The sequence below is a fragment of the Gadus chalcogrammus genome, chromosome 22, assembly GCF_026213295.1.
Source record: "Gadus chalcogrammus isolate NIFS_2021 chromosome 22, NIFS_Gcha_1.0, whole genome shotgun sequence".
Lineage (NCBI taxonomy): Eukaryota > Metazoa > Chordata > Actinopteri > Gadiformes > Gadidae > Gadus > Gadus chalcogrammus.
Genome location: NC_079433.1, coordinates 8,433,009 through 8,460,273, shown reverse-complemented (window position 1 = coordinate 8,460,273; position 27,265 = coordinate 8,433,009). Strand labels below are relative to the sequence as shown.

The window sequence follows — 27,265 nt, the reverse complement described above, 5'->3', positions numbered from 1 at the left end:
AGATCCAATGAGAGAGACACTCAGACAACCCCTCCTTCCTCCGCACACACACACACACACACACACACACACACACACACACACACACACACACACACACACACACACACACACACACACACACACACACACACACACACACACACACACACACACACACACACACACACACATACGCACACGCACACGCACACTCACATACACACTCACACACACACACACACACTCACATATACAAACAAAAACACACACTCATGCACACTCACACACGTATATATATATACACACACGCTCACACGCACACACATATACACACACATACACGCTCACACTCGCACTCATACGCACACACACACCCCTACTTATCCTAATAGCCTCGTACGCAGGGAGAGTGAGCCTGGACCTGTGATGCCCCCCAAGTACCCCGACATACCGTTCACTGCCTTGGCCGTGACCAAGCACTAATCAATTCCTTTTTGTTATGTTATTGTTCTTTTTATTTTTTTTATTACGTCTGTCCAACGCAGTATTTTAATGATTCACATGTGGATCGCCGCACCCCACCGGATATACTTGGAGTTTCTGTTTCTTATTAGTTCATAATAACATTTTTCGCCATCCCCCTCAAGGACGAGAAAGTCCAGCGACAACTGTCTGCCATAGTTTTGTAGTCCCCAAGCTAAATGGCCTTTTCTTGGTCTTTAACTTCTAATTGCACTGTGTTTTGGGCTGTAGTGTTGCTTTAGAGCGATGACTTTTTCATTTTTTTTAATATAGCTTTTTCATCTCTTTTAGTTATCTTTAATTTGTGGCCTTGCGGTCTATTATTGAACATTTCTTTAGAAGACAGCTGCCCAAGACATGATTCTTTTTTTTCCTTTTCCGTATCTAAAGCCAACATTCTTAGTTAGCACCGAAAAGTGTCAATGTGATTCCAACAGGTTGCGCTGTGGAATCACCTTGAACGTGTTTTCATTTCAACCCGTTATTTAGGGTGGTCATTTTACCCCTTTTTGGATTTAGTTTGATCCCAGTGTCATTGGTATTTCTAGGCAAATTTTCTGATTCAAGTCACTATTTATATAGTTTTGCTATTTGAATTGTACTCTAGTGTTGTATTTATTAGTTTCTAACCGAAAGAAAGAGGAATTCTGTTCTCGCTAAAGTGCACATGCAAAGCATCAGTTAATTTATGATTTTGCTTATGACTAACAACAAAGAAAACCTTGTTCTGTACTTGTGCATTTTTCAGGATTTTCAATTGAACAAATGAGGGTATTTGCAAACGGAATTTGTAATTTGTTTCAATATCTGACATTAAAACGTGTGAATTGCTAATTGTGTAGTATCCGTGTCCCACCACCAGAGGGCGTCAGAAGACGCTAATGGCAGCATGCTGTGGGAAAGGGGTAGAGATGCTCTTTCAGACTGTTGCTCTCAGCTTGTCAGCTCTATTGTAGTGGGCTGGAGAATCCTAGCTGTCAGGCTTTTAGTCCTCTTTGGTCGGCAGGCTTTTTATTACTTTCCTTTACCCATATATTATTTTTAAATCTATGCTGACTTCGCTGTGTGTGTGTGTGTGTGTGTGTGTGTGTGTGTGTGTGTGTGTGTGTGTGTGTGTGTGTGTGTGTGTCTGCAACCAGGTGTGGATTTAGTGAGGGATGTGTGTGCGTGTCTGCAGTAAGCCTGACGTCTGTATGTCGGGCTAATATGCTGATACACCGATGGGAGTTTTCAAACCCATATTGAGGTCAGTATTTTTTCCCAGGGAACGTCAGAGCAAAATGATGTCACTGAAACTACACCGGGGACAATGCGACATGTTACCTGTAGCCATTGTCGTACGGGACAAGAGAGGGTCTCTAAGGTGCTCCTGCCAGGGGCTTACCCATTGACTGCTGGTGGTCTGACTGACAAAGGCCCCCAAACAACAATCACTGGTTGGCCGATGCCCAGAGGGCTCTTCATAGATTGAAAAGGAGCTGAAGTGTCTTCTTGTGCTCTCCTGTGACTCTGCACCTCGATAGTTTCCAACTGCTACGGTGCGTCAGTGAGCGTTGAAAAAACGAACGCATGATAATGCCCCATTACAGTTTTTTTTTTAACACTGTTAAGTAGGTGTATGTCATGAGCTAGTTTAAATTCATAACACATATTTCTCCAAGGCATGCTTACATTAACATAGCGATGAGCAACTTGGGATCTACCTGGCGTTGCTTTCATGCTGCGGCTTAATTTGAGTCGATACGTGATGGATTAATCTATCCTCATTTCGTTTAAGCGAAACACCCAAAATCACTCTGGAAGTCACTTTGAGTTTCCGTAGATCCCCTCCCACTAAATAACACGAGATGGGTGCCATTAGCTGTTTGGATCACACTTTGGCACGTTGGCTTGGGGCCAAGATGAACTAAATCAATAATGGGGGTCCTGATATTATAACTGTTGGAAGGGGGACTTCCAGGCGTTAAAGAGACTGCTGTTGACAACATTGACTTTTTAAATGGGTCCTTTTTGGCTGTGATTGGAAAGTGGGGAGTAATGTAGTTTAAAAAGACGAGAGAGTCAAAGGGTTAGAGTCAGAGAGAGAGAGAGATGGAAGGAAAAGGAAAAGAGATGAGAGGAAAAGGGAGATAAAGATTGAAGAAGGGAGAGAGAGAGAGAGATTGAAGGAGAAGGGAGAGAGAAGGAAGAGAGATGGGAGGAAAAGGGGGAGAGAGAGAGAGAGATTTAAGGAAAAGGGAGAAAGAGAAGGAAGAGAGATGGGAGGAAAAGGGGGAGAGAGAGAGATTGAAGGAAAAGGGAGAGAGAGAGAAGGAAGAGAGAAGGAGAAGGGAGAGAGAGAGAGATTGAAGGAGAAGGGAGAGAGAGGGAGCTGGAAAAGGGCGAACACCCGCTGGCCTTATCCATTCATGTGGGGCAGAGATAGAGGCCTTCTTGTTTACATCCAGTCACGGTGGAGGATAGGACAGGCCGGGCGAGCCGCCACAGCCCCGACCGTCACCTTGTCTGTCATGGAGGAGTCCTATCTGTCCAACCGCCACCCCTCCGCCCCCATATCGCCCCCCCCTCACCCCTGCTTATCAGGACGAAGAGGCAGCCGTGCACGCCGGGAGTGGAGGGAACCAGACTGCATCGCCACCATAGCAACAAAACGTAAATCTCTCTCCATTATTATTCATATTTTTTTTGCCATGCATAATCTTTATGCTGTTGCAGTGTTCTCGTTGACGGGACACACTCGGCGTTCTTTTTGTGTGTGTGAAAAACCATTCGAAACCCCGTAGAGGACTTCTTTGTTATTGTAAGCCTGTGACGTACCGAGGAGTAGGCCTACATATTACTGTGATAAAAAGGAAAAACAAGTAGACAAAGGGCAATGGGGATGTTTGATGTTCAGGCTGTACTGTCCTCTAGCTGGAGAGTGTTAAGGGTACAGGACTGGGAACAGTTAGAAAGTGCCTCGTATCTCAATTCAGTCTATGTCATTTGGGGAAACTGACCTCTAAGATGATGTATTTCAACGTGTAATCATAATATTATAGATTTGATTCATTTTCAAATAGGTGTTATTGATAGCAGTCATTTATTTGAAATAAAAGATACATTATTAAAAATAAAGATACAAAATTAAACCCTATTAGAATAGAAGATGGTATTCATCTTTCCCTACTTTTGACCAATTTCTAGAAGCAGTGAGCACAACGCAGTGTTCAGAGTGAAGTTCAGAGCACGACGGCCGATTCACGGGCCATGGCAGGAGTCGCCTATGGGAGAGAACTGTCATCGACCCCAATGACTGCTCTGTTCAAAATGGATGGGAAAAGTTGCTGGTCTTTTAATTACAAGAATGCTTTGTAGTGTATTGTTTTACTTCAAATGGTCTGCAATCTATGGAAACATTTATAAATGAATGAACTAACTAGAGTTTGTTCTAGATACTGACAAGTTGACAGGCGGAGAAAGGCTTAAGATTAATTTGCACAGCAAAAGCACACAAGTATTAACCTATAGTTATTTATTTTTGAATAACCAAACCTATTTTCTTAAGTTCATTGTATCCACCATTTCGCAAAATTTGCAAGTTGAGGTGAGCTAAAGCTAGCCAAAGCCAGACTGCGGTAGGCCAACAAGCTGAGCTAACAAACGCAGCCGATTCCAAATGCTCAGTGGACCTTGGATGATGCCGGGACTTTTTCTTTACAGAGATGACTCATTGAGTCTGTAAAAATAGGAAAGTTATTCTCATTGGTTTTATTCTTTAATGGTTAACCCTTTACAATAATGGTATATTATCTAACTATTAAGTAACACTAGTTCATGCAGTTCTATGCATTAACTAACTTTTAATTAACAGTGAACTAATGACCTAGTAGTCATTTACTAATGGTTTTCATGTTTACTACGGTATTGATCAATAAAATATGACCCACTACAAAGGATTGGATATGGTGTCCCAGTTCAACCAGAGTAACTTTAACTAGCAAGAACTTAACTACAATACAGAAACATAACCCACTATCCATTACCCTAACCCACGTGAACGCTATAAAATAATGCTGCGGCAATAACCAATGTTAATTTATGGTAAATGAATGGGCCATTATTTTAAAGTGTTAGCCGTTTATGCATTTTCTATTTCAGATAAGAGGTGCTTCATTGCGCCCCATCTGTTTAGCAGCAGTGCTATCTGGCCAGCAAGGATTAAATGTTTATTTGGCGATAAAGTTTGTGAAACTGATATCAGCAGAGCTAATTAAACAAAGCTAATGTAAAAATAAATGTGAATCTTGCTTGATACAGTGCTACCGGGTATTACGTTGAATGTTTACTCGATAAGCATGGAAACTTGGCTGGCTCGTTCAGTAAGTTGGCTAGACTACCTGCGCTGCTGCATGGTGTTTGACCCAATTCATCCAGTTCAATATTGAAATAACTAGTCTGCCACTGATCATTTCTCACTTTCCTGTTTTCAATTCAGGAAGTGTGCTTCATGCTCAATCTATTGCTACATTGCTAAATTATTTGCAGCTATGCTCTTTCCATCCACTGAATTGAAATCAAATTGACCAACACGTGTGTGTGTGTGTGTGTGTGTGTGTGTGTGTGTGTGTGTGTGTGTGTGTGTGTGTGTTTTTGTCAGTGAGTGAGAGACCACATGCATGTCATGCAAATGGTGTTTGTGTGCATCCGCATGTGTTCATGCTTGCATGAAAGCATACTCTGAGACCTGCCTATTCAGTATTATCCTAGGTCATCAAGGACTCTGGAACTCAATTATAAGCAAATGTACACCTTTTAGGTTACCTTGACTAACAGAATAATATCTGCTTTTGAAAACATTCCAGAATACAAGTGAAATATACTTAATACTAGCTGCTTCTGGTGGTGTTTCTCTTTTGAAGAGGGTGGGGTGAACAGAGGGCAAGATGGCTCTCCACAACTCATGATTACAACGATGAAAACAAACCTTTCGACACAAGTATGTACTTTTGGAAAGCGTTGCAAGATCAAGATCAAACAAAATGATGGCCTTCATCTTCAACCGTATTCATCTTGTGAGGTCATCTTTAGCAAATGAAATTCTATCAGTTAAAACTGATAGAATCTGGCAGAAATTCCAGGCGCATTTTAGTCTGTATAATTTCGTTGCATTTATCTCTGAAATCTAAAATCATTCTTGACCACTTTTTTGTGTAACTTAACTTTAGTGGCCGAGGTCAACACAACAATATTATCCATTGTAAAAACAACAGACACAAGCACGAAACTTATTCGCTCATTAGATGAATCTTCCCTTTCTATACTACCCACCTTGCGTACGGAGAAAGTTGGCTGGACGAGCAGAAATGTAAAGAACGGATGAAGCAGCTGTGTCGTATCTGATAATGTGATAATGTTTCTTATTACAAAAGTATTAAAAAAGTAAAACTGTTTTCTAAAATGGACTACTAGACTACCGGCTAATCCCTGGCGATGTTTAGAAAGAAGGTGGACAGCTGCTCTCAGAGGTCCATCCAGTCCCGCAGGCAGGAGAGAATCATCCAGTGTGAGGAGGAACCTCTCCAGAAGGAGTCTCGAACCAGAAAGGGAAGTTGGTCAACGAGGTTGACCTCACGACTGGACTGGCAAATCAAGTCCCTGAGAGAAACTAGACCCAGAAGCTCAAACCTTCCCAGGCAGCGGAGGGACGTGCATGTCATCAGGAGATGGAGGCCGGAAAGGCCTTTGAGCTGGTGGTGGAAGAGGGAAGTTGGAGAGGGAGGTCTCCGGGGAGGGAGAGGGCTGAGCGCTGGATGCATCCGAAGGCCGTCCGGCTGAGAAGGACCCGGTGTGCAGGGAGAGAGGGAGGCCGACGGCTGTGTCTGTCCCAGATGGGGCAAGGCTTAGAAAGGCGAATGTTGTGAAAAATAAAAGGGATGGAAACGAAAAAGAGAGGCAAGCCTCAAAAAGGCCACTAATAATAATCGTGACCTGCACGCAAAACCAAACCAAAAAACACAGTCGAGGTCATACCATGGGGTCGGGAAGCCAGACAATCCCTTTTGACTCTGGCTCTGTTTGGCCTTGCCGGCATGTGAATGAGAACTGCACATGCTCCGGCAAAGTGCCATGTGAACTCAGACAGGGTCACTGTGAAACGGTGACTCATTGCAGTCAAACACCTGCAATGTAGCAAGCGCTATGTGCTGTCGCCTTCCCTTCCCTTCACTAGACTTTATTCCCTGGTTTTATTAACACTTAAATCTGTTGCAACCCTTTCTTAGTGCCATTTTTAAAACATGGTTACATTTAACAGTAATTCCTGTTAAACCTTACAGCAACTGTGTAAACTGTATTTTCAGATGTATCTGCTCAAGGTTGCTGCAACCATCCACAAGCTAAGATGGCTGTCGCAAAAGAGACAACAAGAAGGTCACCGTGCTGAACCCAGCTGCAGCTCGTCATGTCTAGTTAACGAGGCCACATGGTCTGTGTTTTTTTCCAGATCTAACCCTTGAGGTGTTTGGTGGTCATGATACGTTTTGAGATTTAAAGGTTGTGTTGCTAGAATTTTAGCTTGAACCTGTATTTGTATGCCTACACACACCGCATGTGTATGAATCAATCCCCAACCCCTCTCATAATGCCACAAGGCATAATGGACCATTATAAAATATAAAAAAAAACAGCTAAGCCATGACTTAACCATCCTGCTCTCTTTAGCTAAGACACAAACACATGCTCAACCAGCAATTTAGTCCAGGGCAGCAGTCACCCGTCACTATAACCTCACATTCACGAATCTATGATCTAACGGCGACCATGAATACTACTTCATACAAGAGAGGCCATCGACGGGGAAAACAGAAGGCCTCCACGCCCTCCTCGAGTGTACTTTGCTGTACAAGCTGTTGAAGATGTGGGGAAACGGACAGCAGAAGAAGTGAGTGAAGTCATTGAAAGGCACTTGTCTATTTTTTGCCGGTTAGAATCGTTACGACTGGAGCGTTGGGATGATTGGACGCCGCCGATAGCGGCAGTGATTGCTGCATGTGACGTAGCCTCATTCGCTGTGTGATAAATAGGCTGTGCCTGTGACTAGGCAGCTGTCAGATATACTTGGCTGTGTAAATGATCTGCCAGATCCTTTACTTACGCGTGTGCTGTTGGCACCGATTTTTACCACCCGAGTTACATTTCTTATGGTTCAAATAAATCTTGCTGCGAGACATTATTTTACTTTGAAGTCTATTGGTGGAGGCGAACGGAGTGGGGATGAGTAATAATAGGATAGAACAGTAATGTAGTCGTAGATAGCAGGCACAGGTTTAACTAGTGTTTGTTGCAACATATTAGAAACTGTAGGCTACTTGATTCTTTTTCATTTGTTTGACTCATGGTTTGTTTTCTTTTTCTTGTGTATGTCAGTGAACACACACACACACACACACACACACACACACACACACACACACACACACACACACACACACACACACACACACACACACACACACACACACACACACACACACACACACACACACAGACAGACAATCGTACCAGTGTAATTCTAAACAAAATCGTGTTATCTCACTGTTGGAACAATATTGAGTTGCAAATTAATTCTGAAGGGTATATTGGATTTGGGTTTGAGATTTCATACTTTCTGTTTAGTCTCTGGCTCTGACAGCTGACTTGGTTGGTTGGTTCGTCTTAGCCAATTAGAATGAATGTTTGCAGCACTTTTGGTGGCCCAGATCTTCTTCATGTCTCATTCACTATTATAAGAGTTGTTCTGTTTTGAGTGCTGCTGAATGTCATTTTCATTAATTAAACTTTCTAATGAAGACATGCCAATATACTTAAATATCGTGTGGATATGCAGTTTAGGCTAGATCATTTTTATGCGTTACATAACATTTTGGGAAGATGGTCAATTATAAGTAAAGAGTCTTTACTTTTAGACACGTCTCAAAGTAGCTTTAAAATGAGACGCGTCCAAGACGAAAAGAAAAAAAAGCAGTGGAAAGTGCAAATCGTAAACAAAAGCATAATCCAAAGATAGTAAAAACTGCACAAAGGCACAAAGTTAAACAAAGACGAGCCAAGGGCAAGGGCATAGGTCTAGGGAGGCAGTAGCAGGAATACATCACAAGACTAAAAAACAGTGTGAAAAACAATAGAGCTGGAAAGGCCCGAGGATATGCTAAGGCAGAGTCGGGCAAAGAGCGGTGGTAGGACAGTTATTTCTGGGGATGCACTTGAAAGAGTGAGGGGGCGAGTACAAAGAATGTACATAAAATGATGGAGAAGAGGAAGAGGGTGTTGGCCGATGTTGGTGGTTGGGAAGGTAGCAAAATTCGAAACCAGGTGCATGTTCCCTCCTTCCCACCCGCCACCATCAAGTGGCCAGCTGCCACTGTCAACAACATCGGCACCACCACCAGCACCATGGACAAAATGCCTGTCCAATGGAGCAGAACTTTTAAAATGGATGAGATTTTCTGAGAAAAAAGTGTGTGCTCCGTGGCGTCGGAGAGATAAGTGCAACACACAAAGATAGGGAGCGAGGGGAAAGAGGAACGTTTGGCAGAGGAAGATTGTGGGGCTGCAGTCAAACAAACTTCAGTAGTGTGTGTGTGTGTGTGTGTGTGTGTGTGTGTGTGTGTGTGTGTGTGTGTGTCTGTCTGTCTGTCTGTCTGTCTGTCTGTCTGTCTGTCTGTCTGTCTGTCTGTCTGTCTGTCTGTCTGTCTGTCTGTCTGTCTGTCTGTCTGTCTGTCTGTCTGTCTGTCTGTCTGTCTGTCTGTCTGTCTGTCTGTCTGTCTGTCTGTCTGTCTGTCTGTCTGTCTGTCTGTCTGTCTGTCTGTCTGTCTGTCTGTCTGTCTGTCTGTCTGTCTGTCTGTCTGTCTGTCTGTCTGTCTGTCTGTCTGTCTGTCTGTCTGTCTGTCTGTCTGTCTGTCTGTCTGTCTGTCTGTCTGTCTGTCTGTCTGTCTGTCTGTCTGTCTGTCTGTCTGTCTGTCTGTCTGTCTGTCTGTCTGTCTGTCTGTCTGTCTGTCTGTCTGTCTGTCTGTCTGTCTGTCTGTCTGTCTGTCTGTCTGTCTGTCTGTCTGTCTGTCTGTCTGTCTGTCTGTCTGTCTGTCTGTCTGTCTGTCTGTCTGTCTGTCTGTCTGTCTGTCTGTCTGTCTGTCTGTCTGTCTGTCTGTCTGTCTGTCTGTCTGTCTGTCTGTCTGTCTGTCTGTCTGTCTGTCTGTCTGTCTGTCTGTCTGTCTGTCTGTCTGTCTGTCTGTCTGTCTGTCTGTCTGTCTGTCTGTCTGTCTGTCTGTCTGTCTGTCTGTCTGTCTGTCTGTCTGTCTGTCTGTCTGTCTGTCTGTCTGTCTGTCTGTCTGTCTGTCTGTCTGTCTGTCTGTCTGTCTGTCTGTCTGTCTGTCTGTCTGTCTGTCTGTCTGTCTGTCTGTCTGTCTGTCTGTCTGTCTGTCTGTCTGTCTGTCTGTCTGTCTGTCTGTCTGTCTGTCTGTCTGTCTGTCTGTCTGTCTGTCTGTCTGTCTGTCTGTCTGTCTGTCTGTCTGTCTGTCTGTCTGTCTGTCTGTCTGTCTGTACGTACGTACGTACGTACGTACGTACGTACGTACGTACGTACGTATCTGGGTTTTAATCATACACCGACTATATCAAGTATTAACCAAAATTGAATGTGTAATTATGTGAGCGATTCCATTCATTCTCTGAATGGTGACTCATACATCCCCATCAAATGATGAAAGCTCCTTTTAAAAATCTGTGATTTCAAGTATTCTTTTAAGGTTTTAATTGTGAAATGAAGCCTTGAAAAACAAAGTCACATTAATGTAAGGTGACCGAGACGTGTTGAACAAACTGCATTACACAAGCGCTTTCATGGAAAACACAAAGGCAAATGCAACAACATATACGCAAAAGCCACAACAATATAACGGAACTGAGGGTCGACCCATGTTGACAATCAAACTAGCTTCCTTCGATGTTGGTTTCGGACCATTTTTGTCTACCCATGTGGAAGGATACAGTTTTAAAGTTTAAGTACAGATTGCAATGTAGGGCCTAGGCCTTTTGTCATTTTTGCAGACGTGCCTTTTTTGAGGATATGCGTTTGAGTGTTAAGTCTCGAAGATAACTATTTTAATAAGGCTTATGCTATCCACATTCTATACTGTATGAGTATATAATAGTAGTCCGCTTTCAAAGGAAGATGACCCATTTCACTGCCAACATCAGTGGACGCTCACTTCCGTTATGCTGTGGCTTTTGTGCAATGGCTTTTGCGTCTGCTATGAATGTGCTTCTTCTTTTCGAAATTGCAAAGCATTTTTGATACAGTTCTTTCAACATGGTATTCATAAAAATGAAGGTGCACACTGATTCTACATCAAAAAGATTTATCGTCGACCAAAGGGTTGAGCCATAGAGCTGCCTGCAAAATCCTGTAAGGACAGAGCCAACCGACATGTCCCCAGATTGAGGAGGGCCTTACCACTCCAAGAAGCAGGAAGCCATCCTGGGGAAACCACACTGAGATGGACTGGTTGGGTGCAGAGAGGGATCTGTATTCTGCTGCAGCAAGATAGGGACCTCAGGGTGTTTAACATGGACCCCCTGTTCCTGCCTGCTGTCACTTGCTGAGAGAGAGAGAGAGAGAGAGAGAGAGAGAGAGAGAGAGAGAGAGAGAGAGAGAGAGAGAGAGAGAGAGAGAGAGAGAGAGAGAGAGAGAGAGAGAGAGAGAGAGAGAGAGAGAGAGAGAGAGAGAGAGAGAGAGAGAGAGAGAGAGAGCGCGCGCGCTCCTGTCTCTATGCGTGACTTATCCAGACCTCTAGGGGTGTATGCAATTGCTCAGCACTAATGAGAGAACCCCCCCAAAAAACTGAAAAGCTTACCCTGCCACAGTTGTAAGCCTTCAGAAGTGTCTCGGGAAAATTGTGAAATATTTGTTTATTTTTGCATAGTTTAACAGGTGAAGGAGTGCAGCCCTTCCCTCCCTTCCTCCCAAACGAACAAGGGCTGATGGGGGACTAAAAGTCACTTCGCTCCTTGGGGATAAAGAGTTTTTAAGCTGCTAATCCGTTTCACTCTGTCTGTGATTGAGGGAAACATCTGACATTTGAGGCTTCATATGAAGAATGTTTGCAGAGCTTGTGTGTTTTTGTGCGGGTGAGTGCGTGTGTGTGACTGAGATTGTGTTTGTGTGCGTGCGCACGGGAATGTGCACAAGCTGTGCTAGGCATCGTCTTGTTGCTTTACGGTTCACAACCGAGCACATAAAGTTTTAGTGGAAGTTTTAGTTGCAGTAGTTGTGTTTGTGGAGGTTTTATGTTGGCATGCTGTGCACCTGCATGCTTTTTTTAAGTGCACATCTGTTTGCGTGTGTCTGTGTGTTTGTGGATGTGTGTTTGTGCAAAGGTGTGTGTATATGTGTGTGTCTGTTTGTGCAAAGGTGTGTGTGTGTGTTTGTACACGTGTGTGTGTGTGTGGGTGCATGTGTGTGTGTGTGTGTTTGTGTGTGTGCCACCATGGTGACAGCTCTGAGTCCTTCCACACACCGCCTCCCTTCCGACACTTATGAAAATAAATGGGGCGGGAGGGGGACCTCTAGGGGTGAGGGAGCCAGGGTCGTCTGGTGTCAGGACGGGGGGGAGAGACGGGTGGCTGTGTGGGCTGACAGGCAGAAGCCGCTGCTCTGCATTGCATGACGGCACCTCTCCCCCCCACCCCCCACCCCCCCATCCGTTACTGCTGACGGTAGGAGTTGAGGAGGGAACGGCTGATGCGGCCATTGGGGAGGCTGGTGTGTGTGTGTGTGTGTGTGTGTGTGTGTGTGTGTGTGTGTGTGTGTGTGTGTGTGTGTGTGTGTGTGTGTGTGTGTGTGTGTGTGTGTGTGTGTGTGTGTGTGTGTGTGTGTGTGTGTGTGTGTGTGTGTGTGTCGGCGGTAGATGATGGTTGAGTGAGGTGAGGCCAGAGCGTCGATGTCCCCTATAGGTATTCCACTGGGGCAACACCGGTTGCCCCAGTGGTCCCCCCCGCTGTCGCATTGCATTTTGGCAAACGTCCCCTGACGCATTGTTTTATAAAAATGTTTTATTTATTAATTCTTCAACTTTTTCTCTCTCTTGTGTTGCGGGCTGCGGCTGAACTTTCCTTTGACACGGCTTGGCTCTCGCCTGCTGCTTTTCCCTTGCCCCCGTCTCAGAGGAACTCACACAGCTGAACGTGAGAAGTAGCCTACATGCCAGCAGCTATACCCTGACAAACCATGACAAAATAAATAAATACATAGGGGCCTGTATATCCGCTTTCCTTTGGCCACCATGTTCGATTTTCCTTTGAGTAAAATCGGGTCACTTCGTATTTATCCACTACAGAGGCAGTGGTTGTTTGCCTTTTCACTGAGTCTGGCCCTGTTCTTAAAAGGAGGCGAGGAGTGGCTAGAGGAGGAAGATACAGACAGACACGTGGCACTGGGGGGCAAAGGGGATGGGGGGAGAAGTATCAAGCTGTGGCTTTCTTGGCCACAGAAAGACATGAGGCACACCAAAGGGTAGATCATTGGTCAGGGAGGAGGTCAGCCCTAGCTGGAATGTGTTTCTTTAACAAAATAATAATTGACCTCTAAATGCAACAACATTTCTCCTTCTGTGTATTTTGGTTTACATTTGTTGCTGGATATATGAATTGATTGATTCACTGTAATACTTTGAGTTCTAAATATGATCAACATTTCCGACATAATGCACCAAGTCTGCTCATTTTGTGTTACAATTCCGGTTATTTTCCCTAGACGTGCTATATTTTTGCACAATGTTGACACTGATTAAATGTCACAACACATAACGGCAACAACAACAAGAAGAACTCAAAGGTTTTATTGGAAAATTGATGTGTGTGAAATAAACCAGAAACAACCAAAGCCCGGTAATTACACTGCCATTTCAATACGACAGACAAACGGAGTAGGCTGTCTATGTCCCCCTCAAAAATATAATAAATATAAAGTCACTTATGTTTACTCTGGCTCTGTGCTGACTTTAACAGTAATAGGCTGTAAAAATCCTTCTGTTTGTGTGCACTCCAAATAAATAATAATGAGCCCTTATGTGCATAGTGTTCAAGCAGATGACGTGTTTCGATGTTGTTGTTTTTTCACCGAAACGTTGCATAAGACCCCTTTTCAATCTAAAAATAACATTGCATTGCTGATCTGTAATAATCAAGTTTTCCCTTTCGTTTTTCTCCCTTGTCTTCTGCTCCTTTCCAACTTGATAGATGATGTGAGGCGGGACTCCAGCTCCTGAGTGACGTGTGCCACTGCCTATCCAGACGGTTGCAGACGGGGCCAGGTGATGTAAACACCTAATGCTTGAATAATTAAGACACGATTAGCACCCAGCCATGGTGTTTGCCTTTGGACGGATGGGCTCACATGGATAAGGATATACTTTGCATTGTTCTTCCCCACCATCATATACTATCATATAATACAACATTCATTTTGATGCATAGGCCTACTTATCTACTCAAAGTTGTTCCTTCTCTATAATCATTTTAATTTGGATGCTGCGTATTCATATATTTATGTTTTCCATTGAATGAATCAGTGTACTTTATTATAAACGCCCCCCAGTGCAGTGTGTAACCCATGGAAATGAACACGAGAGGTCTCACTCAATAATGACTCATTTAAAAAACAGCCTCTCCTCATAAAGCCAGTAATTGCACATGTGCAAGGGAGATGTTGTGTGAGAGAGAGAGAGAGAGAGAGAGAGAGAGAGAGAGAGAGAGAGAGAGAGAGAGAGAGAGAGAGAGAGAGAGAGAGAGAGAGAGAGAGAGAGAGAGAGAGAGAGAGAGAGAGAGAGAGAGAGAGCGAGAGCGCGCACTGCCATAACAACGTCTGCTACTACTCACTGCAGCTTCAATTATGAACGAGACAAGGTCTTAAGTCTGGTCGGCGTCGAGTCCTTTCCTTGTGTACAGAATGCACAGAAGATAATGGTACCATTACCATAGTACCGCACAAGGCATTGTTGGCTGAGTAGCACTGAGCCTGCTATTTTGATACGGAGAAAGCTCAATTTACCCTCCGTTTTAATGGGGTTTTGTGTTTTATTAGCTTCGGTTAATCTGTCCTAAAGCTAACATGGGCCCTTGGATGGCTAGAGCCATAGTTTAGCACACAGCGCACAGCGACATTTACTGGACTGAACATCCCCATAACTGTGGTGGTAATAGCTAGCCAATCAGCTCTGCAAACAACAACAACAACCTCTCCCAGGCAAAATACTGTTTCTGCAGATGAACTCATCAAATTGCCAAACGAGTAAACAGGCCACCGGTGCTGAAAGGTAGGCCTACTTACATGGTATCAGTATCCAAGCAATATGCGGAAAAGTAGGCCATACTGGTATATCGTAAGTAAACGTAAATATCCAGTGGATATACATATTTAACCCTTTAACACCTTTGGTAAAAATGTAACCTATATAATACATATTGTACTGGTTAAAAGTGGCTAAAGTAGAGATGGCATTACCATGTAAAAACGTATGACAAAGTAGGATAATAAATAACTCTGAAGTTAAGTTACTAATATTTAGAATGTAATGGCATAAAAAGTATGAGCCTCATAAAAGTCATAAATATAAAAGTAGGCTGCTCAAGTACTTCTCCCCCTGGCAAAGCGAAACCTTTTCAAATGCCACAGGCAGTACAGAGGGTCGCCCCCTAGTCGTTGCTCATTCTGCTGTCTCCGTGCACATAAACAGCTTGGGGCCAATGAACAATATAATAATATAATAACTCATATATAGAACAATCATACATATGAAACATTCTCTGTTTCATATGAAAAGCTCAAATTAAGTCTGCCGCCATTGAAGCCCTGTGATAGAGGCCCTACGTGTCATTAATTATATTTTAGGAACGTAATGCTAAAATCAGATGATGAACAGTCAAAAAACTTTTTTATATATATATTGATGTGACTGTGTGTTGACTCGTACCAACCAAGGTGTATCATCATTCTCGATGGGGTGTCATCCATTACTGCATTCGGTTGTGGTTCCTGGCTCCAGCGTGTCAGCGACGCGTGCCATCAAACCGACCGCGTGGAGGCGTCCTAGAGCCGCGCTGTTACGCTCCGGGTTGTCAGAGGAAAAGTAGTAGAGCCGTTGCAGGAAAGCTTTTTTTTGAATTCTTTACACTTACGTCAGCTGCACCGGCTCTGTGTTTGGCTTCAGTAGGGACCCAGCAGCGAAGCTTTTTCATTAGGGATGCAGCAGCAATGAATTGAGTGGAGTTGAGAACTTCCACCCTGCACTCCCGGAGTTGCTTCCAGGATTTCTTTCTGATAAACCTGCTGGACTTTTGGTTGCTGCTGCAAACATGTATTCGGCGTTATGTCTACTAATGCTGACCGTGAGGATCTACGCAGATAGTATGGAAGGGCCAACAGGTAAAACCCTTTCGCTTTTCTCTGTGGGTCGCTAACGGAGCACCTGTGCCCTGTCGGCTTTAGTGTAGTTCTGGTCTGTGCGCCTCCCTTGTCGGGTAGAAATGGTTCTTCACATGCAATGTGCGTTGTCTAAGCTTTAGCTTTTGGCGGAGGCAACTTGAGAAGTTTTCATCGAAATGTTGTATTCATGCGAGGATTTATAGACTGTCGATGTAAGTGCTTTTATTGGCGTTTCCCGATAACGTTCTCGCTGAGTGAGCAGACCAAAAAAGTCTCCTTCGAAGTTGTACGTAACGCGCAATCCTTTAATACATGCTTATAAAGTAAGATTAGCTTTCGTTTTAATTGGTTAAGGTGTAACAGTGAGGACTATACGACTTTTCGTTTCAAGCTGAAGATTTCATAACCGCTTTACCGTCGCGCTTCCCGCTGATGAGTACTTTGATCTAAAAATAATAAACCGTTCTAGAAGTCAGCCCGCGTACGAGAACGAACTCGCGCACAACAGAACAGACTGACAGGACTCTGGTGTGGCATTAATGTTCATCTGTCTGGTGTGGCATTCATGTTCTTCCGTATAATTCCGTATATCAAACTAGTTTCAATTGTACAATCAGATCAGTAAAACATCTGATCTGAGAGATTGACGATGAGATGTAGACAGCTTTCAAAGAACACTGGAAAACGTGAATAATATTAAGCATGAATAAATTATGGACATAGAGATAAATATACTGAAATATTTTACTTATTTCAGGAGAAATATTTTTTCGGGTTGGCTCAATGCATGACCACTTGAGTAGGCCTAATTTAATCAGCTGTTGTAATTTTCCTCTGTAAACTTTGGATGGTGGAAGCTGCTTTGACACCCAAGACTTAACGCTGACCAAAGACTTGAAGGGGCCACACCCCGTCGTGGGGGCCCATCTGAAGAATGTGTTGGGCATCCGTTTTGGACGTGGAAGTGCCCAGACTATATAGATAGTCTATGCGGGCTATCCATTACACAGCCAACCGAGACCAATGTTGGATTGAGCAGATGGAGCAGCAACATAATTCTGTACTATGTGGTGGGACACACCTTCACATTCAAATTGGTTCGTCAAGTTGTGGCCTCGGGCCATGACAACAGATCAAACAATGTAACACGATAGTGAGGTGGCTTTAGTTTTCTCACGTGACGAAATGCAGGCGAAATACTCACAGCCCTGAGTAAGCCTACACCTCTCTCTCTCTCTCTCTCTCTCTCTCTCTCTCTCTCTCTCTCTCTCTCTCTCTCTCTCTCTCTCTCTCTCTCTCTCTCTCTCTCTCTCTCTCTCTCTCTCTCTCTCTCTCTCTCTCTCCTCACTGAGTGGCTCGTGCAACTGCACTTGGGAGGGCCCTGGGTCCCTATTCATCCACAGAGTGGGTGTGTTAGTGAGTCGATCCACAGGGGTGAAACAGACCACCCCACTCCCCCCCCCCCACCCCCAGCGCCCATTGAACACGGACGTAATTTAATCTCAAAAAACAAAATGAACCTGATAGCTCTTCACACTCAGGGGCCACCAGTGAAATGTCATTTGAAGCTTGAAGCGTGCCATGATGTGAGTGTACCCAGCGGAGGGGCCAGGGTTAAGGCGACCACACCGGGATGGTCTTGGTAGGCGGGGAGGGCTGGCGTGGAACAGGTTACTGTGCCCATTGTGTAACTTCAGGGGGAAGGAAGAAAGAACGATGTACAGGTCTGCACTGGCAAAGTAAACATGCATGCCGACAACAACAGGGTGTGTTTGTATACTATACAATACTGTTTTGTGCCTTCTCAATTCATGCAACCTACAGAGGAAGTTCAGTGCTGCAGTGATAGGGGAGGTCACGTCAAAGTGAGGAGACATGGTGTCATTGGCAAGAATTAGCCCCGTTGTCCAGGCAGTGGTCATTTGGTTTTGTCTCAGCCCACGTTAATATGGTGCTAAAGGAACAATGGACATTTGCATGCCTATCTTACCACTTACATTGACAATGCGAACAGCCCTCAACCTATTAGTAAAAATATAAGTTTATCACCTACTGTCTTTCAAAGCAAAAAACAAAGCAGGCTAGGAGATGTTGCTTTGCTGCAATGCACTCGACAAAAGGCGCCCTTCTTTTGTTTTGTGCTGATAGGCTAAGAATGAAGAGATACAATTTAGCTCATGTTGAACACAATTAATTTGAATTTGTAATGCGCAGCACCCCGTTCCTCCCCTCCCACCCCCTCCCAATTCAATCCAAATCTATCGCATTAGCATACCGGTTGTATAAAGCAGTGCCGTATAAAATGGCATATTCTAACCATTAAAAAAGTTATTAGCAGCAGAGTTCCTGGGCTTGGCTCACTCGCAAGTCAATACAATTCGCATTAAACAATCTTGATCTTTTGAGTGTTTTTAATTGCCTCGTTTGCCAGTCCGTACGGCATCAAGCTTTTGGCACCGTTCTTATCCTGCAAAAAAAGTACTCCTTTTTAGAGGACATGGCGAGAAGTTCAATGTAATCAAAAGGAGCAGAATGTGCTTTTTAATTATTGAAGGGGAAGCTTTCAATGGCCTTGTTTGAGACTCGTTTGAGACTCCTGTCGGACGTCCGCAGGGATTCGCGTGCCTCGTGGTCGCTACCTTCTACCGCCGGCCCACACCGACTGCTGTTGTTGTGGGCTGAGCAGCACTGCGCTGCAGCAGTAGGTGCCTCCCCCGCCTCCCCCGCCTCCCCCGCCTCCCCCGCCTCCCCCTTTCCCTCCCCTCCCCTGCTATGATGATTTTCCTCTCCCTGTGAGGCGACTGTCACGGTACAGGACTGATGTACTCTCTAACATAACGGACGATCTCAGGTGTGATTTCTCATGGCTTCTTTTGCGGTGGGGGATGAGGGTTTGGGTTGGGGGGGGTCAGGGGGGGGGGTATGGGCAACACCAGTGGTCTCTTCATCCAGTCCCTCGCCACAGGAGCAGCACTGCGCTAGATCACAGCCGAGCCTGGCAGGAAGTTCCCAGCAACAACCTCACTATTTTTGTGTTTGTTGGAGTTGGTTTTTCCCGCTGTGAAAATATTTCAGTTTTGACATGGCTCCTCTATTCCATGTGTGTGTGGGGGTAACAGCACCGGCAAAGCAGGGCCATCCTGGAAACGCTGTACTTGTCACCCCTTGCCGCATTATTTCCAGACGACGTTAATCCGGCACAGAACCCTTCTGCGTTGGCGTTAGGGGAGCTGTGTATGTGTGTGTGTGCGTGCGTGTGTCAGTCTGTCTCTCTACCTGTCTACCTGTTAGTGATGCCTGTTGGAACTGGTGTTTCTTTTTTTTTTGTATTCCATTTTTCTTTTCACCGTGTCACACTGACAAACATGACAAACAACGAGTCATGATTGGACAGATGGTTCCCACACCAGCTGCTCATCAGGCGGGTCACTTGGAGGTTTCTAGCCGCTTAATCTCATTTTTAAAAGCAAATCAGGTTTATTTCTTTTTTTTTCGGGGCACGCTTTGTCTGCCGGTGCCCTTTTAGCAAAGGCCCGAGCATCTGTGTTATTAGCTCCGAGCAGACAAAGCCCAACGCCCCCCGTTAATGGGGCCTTTTCACATCGGTTCCCCGACCGAGCGGAACAGAACGCCGGGCACCAACAATGGGGCTCATGTGTTCACATCCGTGGGCGTCCGGTGTCTCCACCTGCTCTTTTATCCTTGACTGGTGTACCGGTGTACCTAGCCATCGGTCTAATTAACACTAAGAGCCGCTCCCCATCCTTTCTCCACGGTGAGGTTGATGATGGCGGTGGAGCTCATCGTCGCTCTTACCCCGTCTTCTTATCCGAACCAGTTTTTGTTTTCACATTTTCAACACACATCCTATGGTGGATAATCCTCAGGAGGAGGCAGCGCAGGATAAGAAGAATATATTGTCTGGGGCGGGGGGGGACAGATCGGGCTGGGGGGTACACCGGGGCCATAAGGGCTTGATGTGCTCCTTGGAAGTGGGGAGGGCGTGGGGCCCGAGATAGTGATGCAGTGTGTGCACGCTGCCAGATCTCTGAACCTCTGGGCTCCCAGGGGGGATGGCAGGGCTTCACTCACCGCTGCCGTGGCAACAAAGGAGCCCAGAGCTGAAAGTGATCGGACCCTTGAACTACAGAGGGGGCCCGGGCCTCGGCTTCTCAACCAAGGTTTTTCAGAAAGAGTGCCAGAGTGCAGGAGACCCCCCCCCAAAAGGCCTTTTAAATAACACACACACTCACGCATGCACGCGCACACGCATGCACGCGCACACACACTCTAACGCACGCAAGCACACATACACCCGTACACACGCACGCACACACACACAAACACACACTCTCTAACACACACACACACACACACACACACACACACACACACACACACACACACACACACACACACACACACACACACACACACGCGCACACGCACTAACACTCGCTTCCTGAGAATGAGAATACGTGAGAATATGCCTTCACCATGTAAAATATGGGGGTTTGAATCATGCCTTTGAAAGCACAGGCATGCGCCACATGTAGGCAGCTGACCTCACTGCAGTGGAGCGATAGTGACTGGAATATACATGTAATCCTCTGCCACTTTTCGCTCTTTAACGCAAGCAGGCCGGGCCCTATTTTGAAACAGCGCCTCAATGCACCTCTACACATCACTGCAAAACCACCCACAGCGAAACTTAAAATCCGTACTATTTATTTGCATATTCGACATTTTAGATTCACGCCTCGTGGTTGGCGACTGGCCGTCCTTGCAGAACGGTGTGGAGGCCGTGCGGGGTGTGTGTGAGCCGTGTCGGGAGTTGTGTCGGCGAGGCGGGCTGTTGTGCGGTGTGTTTGTTGTCGTTAATGTTTGAGGAGATTAAACGGTAACAAGAGATGGGATATGCGCGAGCACGACTCAGGCGGCGGCGGCGGCGGCGGCGCGACGCATGCCAGGCTATTCAAGTCCTGTTCCTGTCCCGACCGCGCGGCCCGGCCGCCGCCGCTGCCAGAGCCGCTCCCCCCAGTTTGTCCGTCTCCCGCCCACCAGAGCAGGCCGTGCATAATCCCTGTAAATATTTCTCCCCGCTCCACCGGCACGCCAATGATTACACTCGTCACTGCAGTCAGCGTCCTGACTTTTTTTATTCTTATCCCCCACAGCCCTCGCCCGCTCCTCCGCCACCTCCCCCCCGGATCCCTCACCTCAACCCCCCTCTACCACTCCATCACCACCTCCACCCCCTACTACCCTCTGCCACTCCTTCACCACCTCCACCCCCTACTACCCTCTGCCACTCCTCACCACCTCCAACCCCTACTACCCTCTGCCACTCCTTCACCACCTCCACCCCCTACTACCCTCTGCCACTCCTCCACCACCTCCACCCCCTACTACCCTCTGCCACTCCTTCACCACCTCCACCCCCTACTACCCTCTATTACTCCTTCACCACCTCCACCCCCTACTACCCTCTATTACTCCTCCACCACCTCCACCCCTCTTTCCTCCACCACTCCTCAACCACCTCCATCCCCTACTGTCCTCTTTCTCTCCTCCTCCACCTCCACCCCCTCTTTCCTCCACCACCTCCACCCCTCTTTCCTCTACCACTCCTCCCTCCACCACCACCATGTTTGGTGGTGGTTTTTGCGATTCTAATCTTTAAAATGAATAATGATGGGGATTCTTTGCATATTACCCAGCCGTGGTCAATGGTGCACAATTCAAATAAACAAAGAACCCAAGAAGCATCTGTTCACAGCATTAAATGTCAAGGGAATGTTTACTTGTAATTCATTCATATTGCAGCTTCACACCAAATAATAGCACACATAATGCCTGCAGCTATTCAGACGCTACTCAACCCCCATTGCTATCTCCCTTCCCCGTATTGACATCTTGCATCCCTATCTCTGAACTCACTGTGAGGAACCCTTCACCAACCCCAACATCCCCAGGGCTGTTAATAGCGCAGGTGGTCATCGGCCTGTCTCCGTAGGAAACGCGGTGCCGGTATACTGTTATGTAACCAATGACGAGCGGTGTACTTTCACTTCAGTAATTTCTTCACCTGGATTTAGATTTAGAATCACCAGACGAAACGGCTCCACGAGTGGTTGATGTGGTGGAGAATACCTCCAGGGCATGAGGATCTCTGTTCGCCTGCAGATATGACACTCTCTTTTCCTTTCTTTTTATGACGGCGGTATGCCCTCGAGTCCAACCCCCATGTCACTAGAAGATATTAAAACAAACTACAGTGGATCTTAAGGGGGTGAACAAAGCGCAACAAGATGAAAATATAAAGTTTGGGGGATATTTTTTTTTTGGCGTTTTTTTCGTTGCTTTTATGTTCTATTGAGTTCCTGCTCAACTTATTGAACTGACCAGTGGATTATTTCACCTTCCACCTCTTTTCACCTATACTCCTTTCCCGTCATCTAGCCTCATCTCCTTCCCTTTATCCTCTCTCCTCTCCTTCCCTCTAGTCCACTTCGGATGATTGTCAATTCCCCAACCCCCCGCCCTCATTTACAATCACTACTGATCTGCTCACAAGGTCCCTGGGGGGGGGGGGAGAAGAGAGAGAGAGAGAGAGGGGGAGAGAGAGAGAGGGGGAGAGAGAGAGAGAGGGGGAGAGAGAGAGAGAGAGAGAGAGAGAGAGAGAGAGAGAGAGAGAGAGAGAGAGAGAGAGAGAGAGAGAGAGAGAGACGGTAGAGAAAGACAGAGATAGTGAGACGGTAGAGAGACGGTAGAGAAAGACAGAGATAGTGAGACAGGAAGTGAGAGATTGAGATAGAACGAGATGGAAAGAGAGAGAGCTGATGGATTAGTCTGAGACTGGATTGGAGCATAAGGCCGAGGTTGATTGGTCTTCTAGCTTCTCTTTAGTCTCTTCATCGAACCTATCCCCCCCCTCCCAGCTGCAGTCTGCCCTCCTGACCCAAAACTTTTAACATCTTTGCGGCGCCACAGCAGATGGGGTCTCCAACAGCACAACAGCAGCCGCACACGCTGAGTGGCGGTGTGTGGGTGGGGTTGTGGCGGGGGGACGGCTCAGACACACGGCGGGGTTATGCGTGATGCGGTCTACTGGATCCACACTCGTTTGCATAATACGTCGGTGGGCATATGTTGTGGGGATTTTGGTTTCGTTTTTTTTTTGAAGGGTTTTGGTAAACAACCGCCTCTTGTGTTGACAGTGATGCCCCACCCCCCCCCCCCACCCCCCCTCCCTTTCCCATCCAAAAAAAACATAGAAAACAAAGAAAGAGTTAGTGGAGCAGCATCCAGAGCAATAAGCTCAATCCACAAAACGGATTTGGATTAGCGTCGTTCCCCCTCGCCGCCGATGAAAGTTAAGACAGAGGATTCGCTCATGGCGTCGGCACAACGAGCCACATGGCGACGCGGTACAGCCTCACCCCCCTGTGACAAACGGCCCAGGCAACCAACGCCTGATCCTTAATTACCTGTGTCATCTGAATTTACGGTGGATAAAAGCATGGGCCGTAGAGCGCGCTCCCATGCCATGTTTTCGTCCCGCTCCTCACCTGCCCATCTGAAGTGATTATCTCTGCAATGTTCGGCCGGGGCTCTGCATGTCTCTTCGTTTTATTCACACCCTTCATCTTTATAGCGATTTAAAGTGTGGATTTTCAGTTGACTCGTTTGGAGCTGTGTGTGTGTGTGTGTGTGTGTGTGTGTGTGTGTGTGTGTGTGTGTTTGGCTAATCTTTGGCCAGAAATGCATTATATACTTTTTCTTTCATGGCATCGACCATTGTTCGACTCTAATGAGTTTGTGTAGGCGGATCCGTTGTTCAAAGTTGCAAGTAAACCTTTCAGTTTAAAAGACCAACTAAGAGAGGCGGGTTAGAAGGAAAAGTTCAAACTGTTTTATTTATTTATTTTTTAAATTCTGTTCGAAAAGCGCAAGTTTGTGTGTATCCTATCCAGTGCATTCATCACCATCCAGGTAACATTTAGCAACCTAAATATATTCACACACAGGTGAATTAGATATGGTCTCACTTCAAAGGTGCTGCTGCTATTACTGGAATAGTCTTTTTACAGGCGGGTGTGTTTTTGGAATGGAGATGTTTTGCATGTAATGCAACAGCTCAGACACACACACACACACACACACGACACAATACATAGTGACACACATACACAATCCTAGACCCATACTGGGGCCCTAGTTGGTTTACCTCAATCCTCACCCAGACAGCCATAATCGTATACGCAGAAGAAAGTAGGCTATGTATTGTTTCCATAAAACCTGTCTTTAGACAGTCCCCCCCCCCTTCTCTCTCCTCCCACACAGACACACACTGTCAAACAGCATCATCCACTTCCTGTCTGGTTTTGACGAGGAGCCGCCGCTAATTAAGCCTGTCATTCACAGAGACGGACAGCATAGGGAAAGAGGGAGGATGTGAAAGATGGAAAATATAGGGATATAGTGACGAGATGTTTATCCCTCGCGCTGGAGTGCTTTTTGTTAATAGGTAGGTACTATGGAGTTGATGTCGATAAAGGGGGTCAGTGAAAATCTGTCTCAGTATGCATCCCGGAACAATAGCTTACACACTTGTGTATGTGTATGTGTGTGCGTGTGTATTTATGTGTTTGTGTGTGCAATAGCAGTGAGTTGTGTGTGTGTGTGTGTGTGTGTGTGTTTGTATATTTTTGTGTGATAGCAGTGAACTCTGTAGTTTTTGTGTGTGTGTGACGTGTGTGTGTGTGTGTGTGTGCAAGCCTGGGATTTCATCCATCGTCACTGTTGTGACAGCCCCGTCTCTCTTTGTCTTTTCGTTGCTCCAACATGACATTTGTTGGGTAGGGAGAGGGGGTAGGGGGGCCCTTACTCCCCCACCCCCTAGCATTAGGTTATGTGGCGCCCCAGATACGTTCCATTGACACGCCGTTACAGACAGACTGTCGCTCTTCTCCGTAGTCCGCTTGGCAGGAAGGAAGAAGAGTTGCCTTTAGAGAGCTCCTTAACCCAGTCACATCATCCATATGCTTCCCCAAGCGATTTCTAGTCCCCCCCCCCCCCCCCAACCTCACTCTGTGCCTTGTCCCAGCCCTCTCAGTTGCTTAAGAAGTGACGAGAGGAGAGTCTGGAGCCCTCTTGTGCTCAATGTTTTAATTAAGAAGTGGAAGAGAGGAGAGGAGAGACGGAGAGAGAGAGAGAGAGGAGAGAGAGAGAGAGAGAGGAGAGAGAGAGAAGAGAGAGAGAGAGAGAGGAGAGAGAGAGAGAGATGAGAGAGGAGAGAGAGAGAGAGGAGAGAGAGAGTGAGAGAGAGAGAGAGAGAGAGAGAGAGAGAGAGAGAGAGTGTGAGTTAATACGGTACTTTCAGTCTGTCGGATTTGGATTGGCTCATCAATGAGGGGTTGTCCGTTCCCTAACGGGAACTCATGCTGTGACTTCTCGTAACGCCGCTAAATATATATGTGCTCTGTTATCCATTTGCTTTTTTTTTTGCCTTTTAATTAAGCTTGGGAGAAACCGATTCTATAGTGGCATATAAGACCTGCTTACGGCGGTTTGCTACACAACTTGAACTGCCTGGTTCAAGCGTGGTAATTGCAGCACACGGATAATAATAATGCAGGTGTTTAGAGCAGTGTTATGCCACCTATACACTTTACACCATACATTCCAACGTAAGGTCCTAAGGAGCACGCTGGATTTATATTCATACCGGCCACTAAATATAACTGTTCTTGCTATCAATCTTTTTCATAAATATTTGGCCTGTTAAGCCCATTGAGACTGTAATGGTGATTAGGGGCTATACAAATGAAATTGAATTTAATTTAATATTCTCCACCGCCTTTATCCTTCCTTACCCTCACTTTCAGTTTTCTCCTCTGTATTTCTCCATCTCCCTCACCAGCCCCCACCCCTATGAAGTGGAGCACGATGGGCCTACCAGGGCTGTACGCTTACTTTTTTTAAATGGTAGCACTGGTGCTAGCAAGCAAAAAAATTCAGTAGCACAAAAATAATTTTGGTAGCACACATACTATAGTCAAAAAAAATTAAAATTATTCAGATATAACTATATGAACAGAATAGGACGTGTATATACAAAAGTAACACAATATGAACAAATTTAACAACAGTAAAGTGACAATGAACATATTAACAGTAAAGTGACTATGAGAGCCTCTTTTAAAACATCAGTAGCCAGAAGTGGTGAACACATTCAACAAAATTAAGTAATTATTACAAATTTAACAAACACTTATTTATTAACCTCTGATGCCCTTTCCCCTGCCTTGAGGCAATATTTACAAAACATAAGCTGTGTTCGAAATCGTTCCCTATCATTGATGTAGTGCACTAAATAGGGTGCACGCCATTTTGTAGGGTGTTCGAATTCTCAGTGGTCCACTAATATGGACACTATATAGTGGAATTTAAAAATGAGGGTACATACGATGTACCCTACATGTTACTCCCGTATACACACTGCAATGCGGTCCGTGTATTTCCGAGGAGAAGAAGAAGCTGAATAACCGTGAAAACGAATACATTTAATGATGGAGTCTCCGGCTTTCGTATAGAAATGTCAACAATTTATTTGGGATTTAACATAAAAAAATGTAACATTCAAAATTAGTTAAAAAAAACTTGAACAAGGAAATGTAACATTCAACATCAATACAACCTCCAGCTTTCCTCGTGAGTGCCCGGTTTGTTTACATGATGTGGGCGCATCTGTCTGCGTCACAAAAATACCCGGTGCATTTACTGACGCAAATGACGTTTAGAAATGTTCAGCGTAGTGTCCGAATTCTCGTTCCCTATTCCCCAGTGCACTATATCATGTACACTATATAGGGAATAGGGAACGAGTGTATAGGGAACGATTTCGAACACAGCTATAGACTTCTTGGATTGGAGCCAATTGAACGTTTTTAACCACTGGGGGTTAAACCTGTAGGTTTTCCCGTTGGCCGAGACAGAGTCATGGGTGGAGTGGGCTTCGTCCGAGGGTGCCGGTTCCGTGCTTGTGGTCGCCGAGTCAATCTCTTCCATACGTCGATTTTTTTCCAAGTTTCCATCTTTATTTGATGAAGAAGAACTTCCGAATAATGAGAAATACCTTTTCATTTTTCTGTTTTGCTTAAAAAGTGAATTTCCCGCGACCATTACAAAGCCTCTTCCTCAACGTGTGAATGTTCGGGAAATGTCGTTTTTTAGTAGTTCAGCGGAACTGGCGAGCCTATAATTCAAAATACATTTCCCTACATGCATCGCTCCCATCAT

General features: G+C 45.5%; 1 protein-coding gene across 1 annotated transcript in view; it reads left to right on the top strand.

Annotated features, from left to right (window-relative positions):
- The first annotated feature begins 15,625 nt into the window (after positions 1-15,625).
- LOC130376240 (receptor-type tyrosine-protein phosphatase U-like) overlaps positions 15,626-27,265 on the top strand; it is a 118,237-nt gene continuing 106,597 nt past the window's right edge. Inside the window, exon 1 of the mRNA XM_056583462.1 lies at positions 15,626-15,961. Within this exon, the coding sequence (XP_056439437.1) occupies positions 15,916-15,961 (46 nt within the window). The 5' untranslated portion in view covers positions 15,626-15,915. The remainder of the gene's footprint in view (positions 15,962-27,265) is intronic.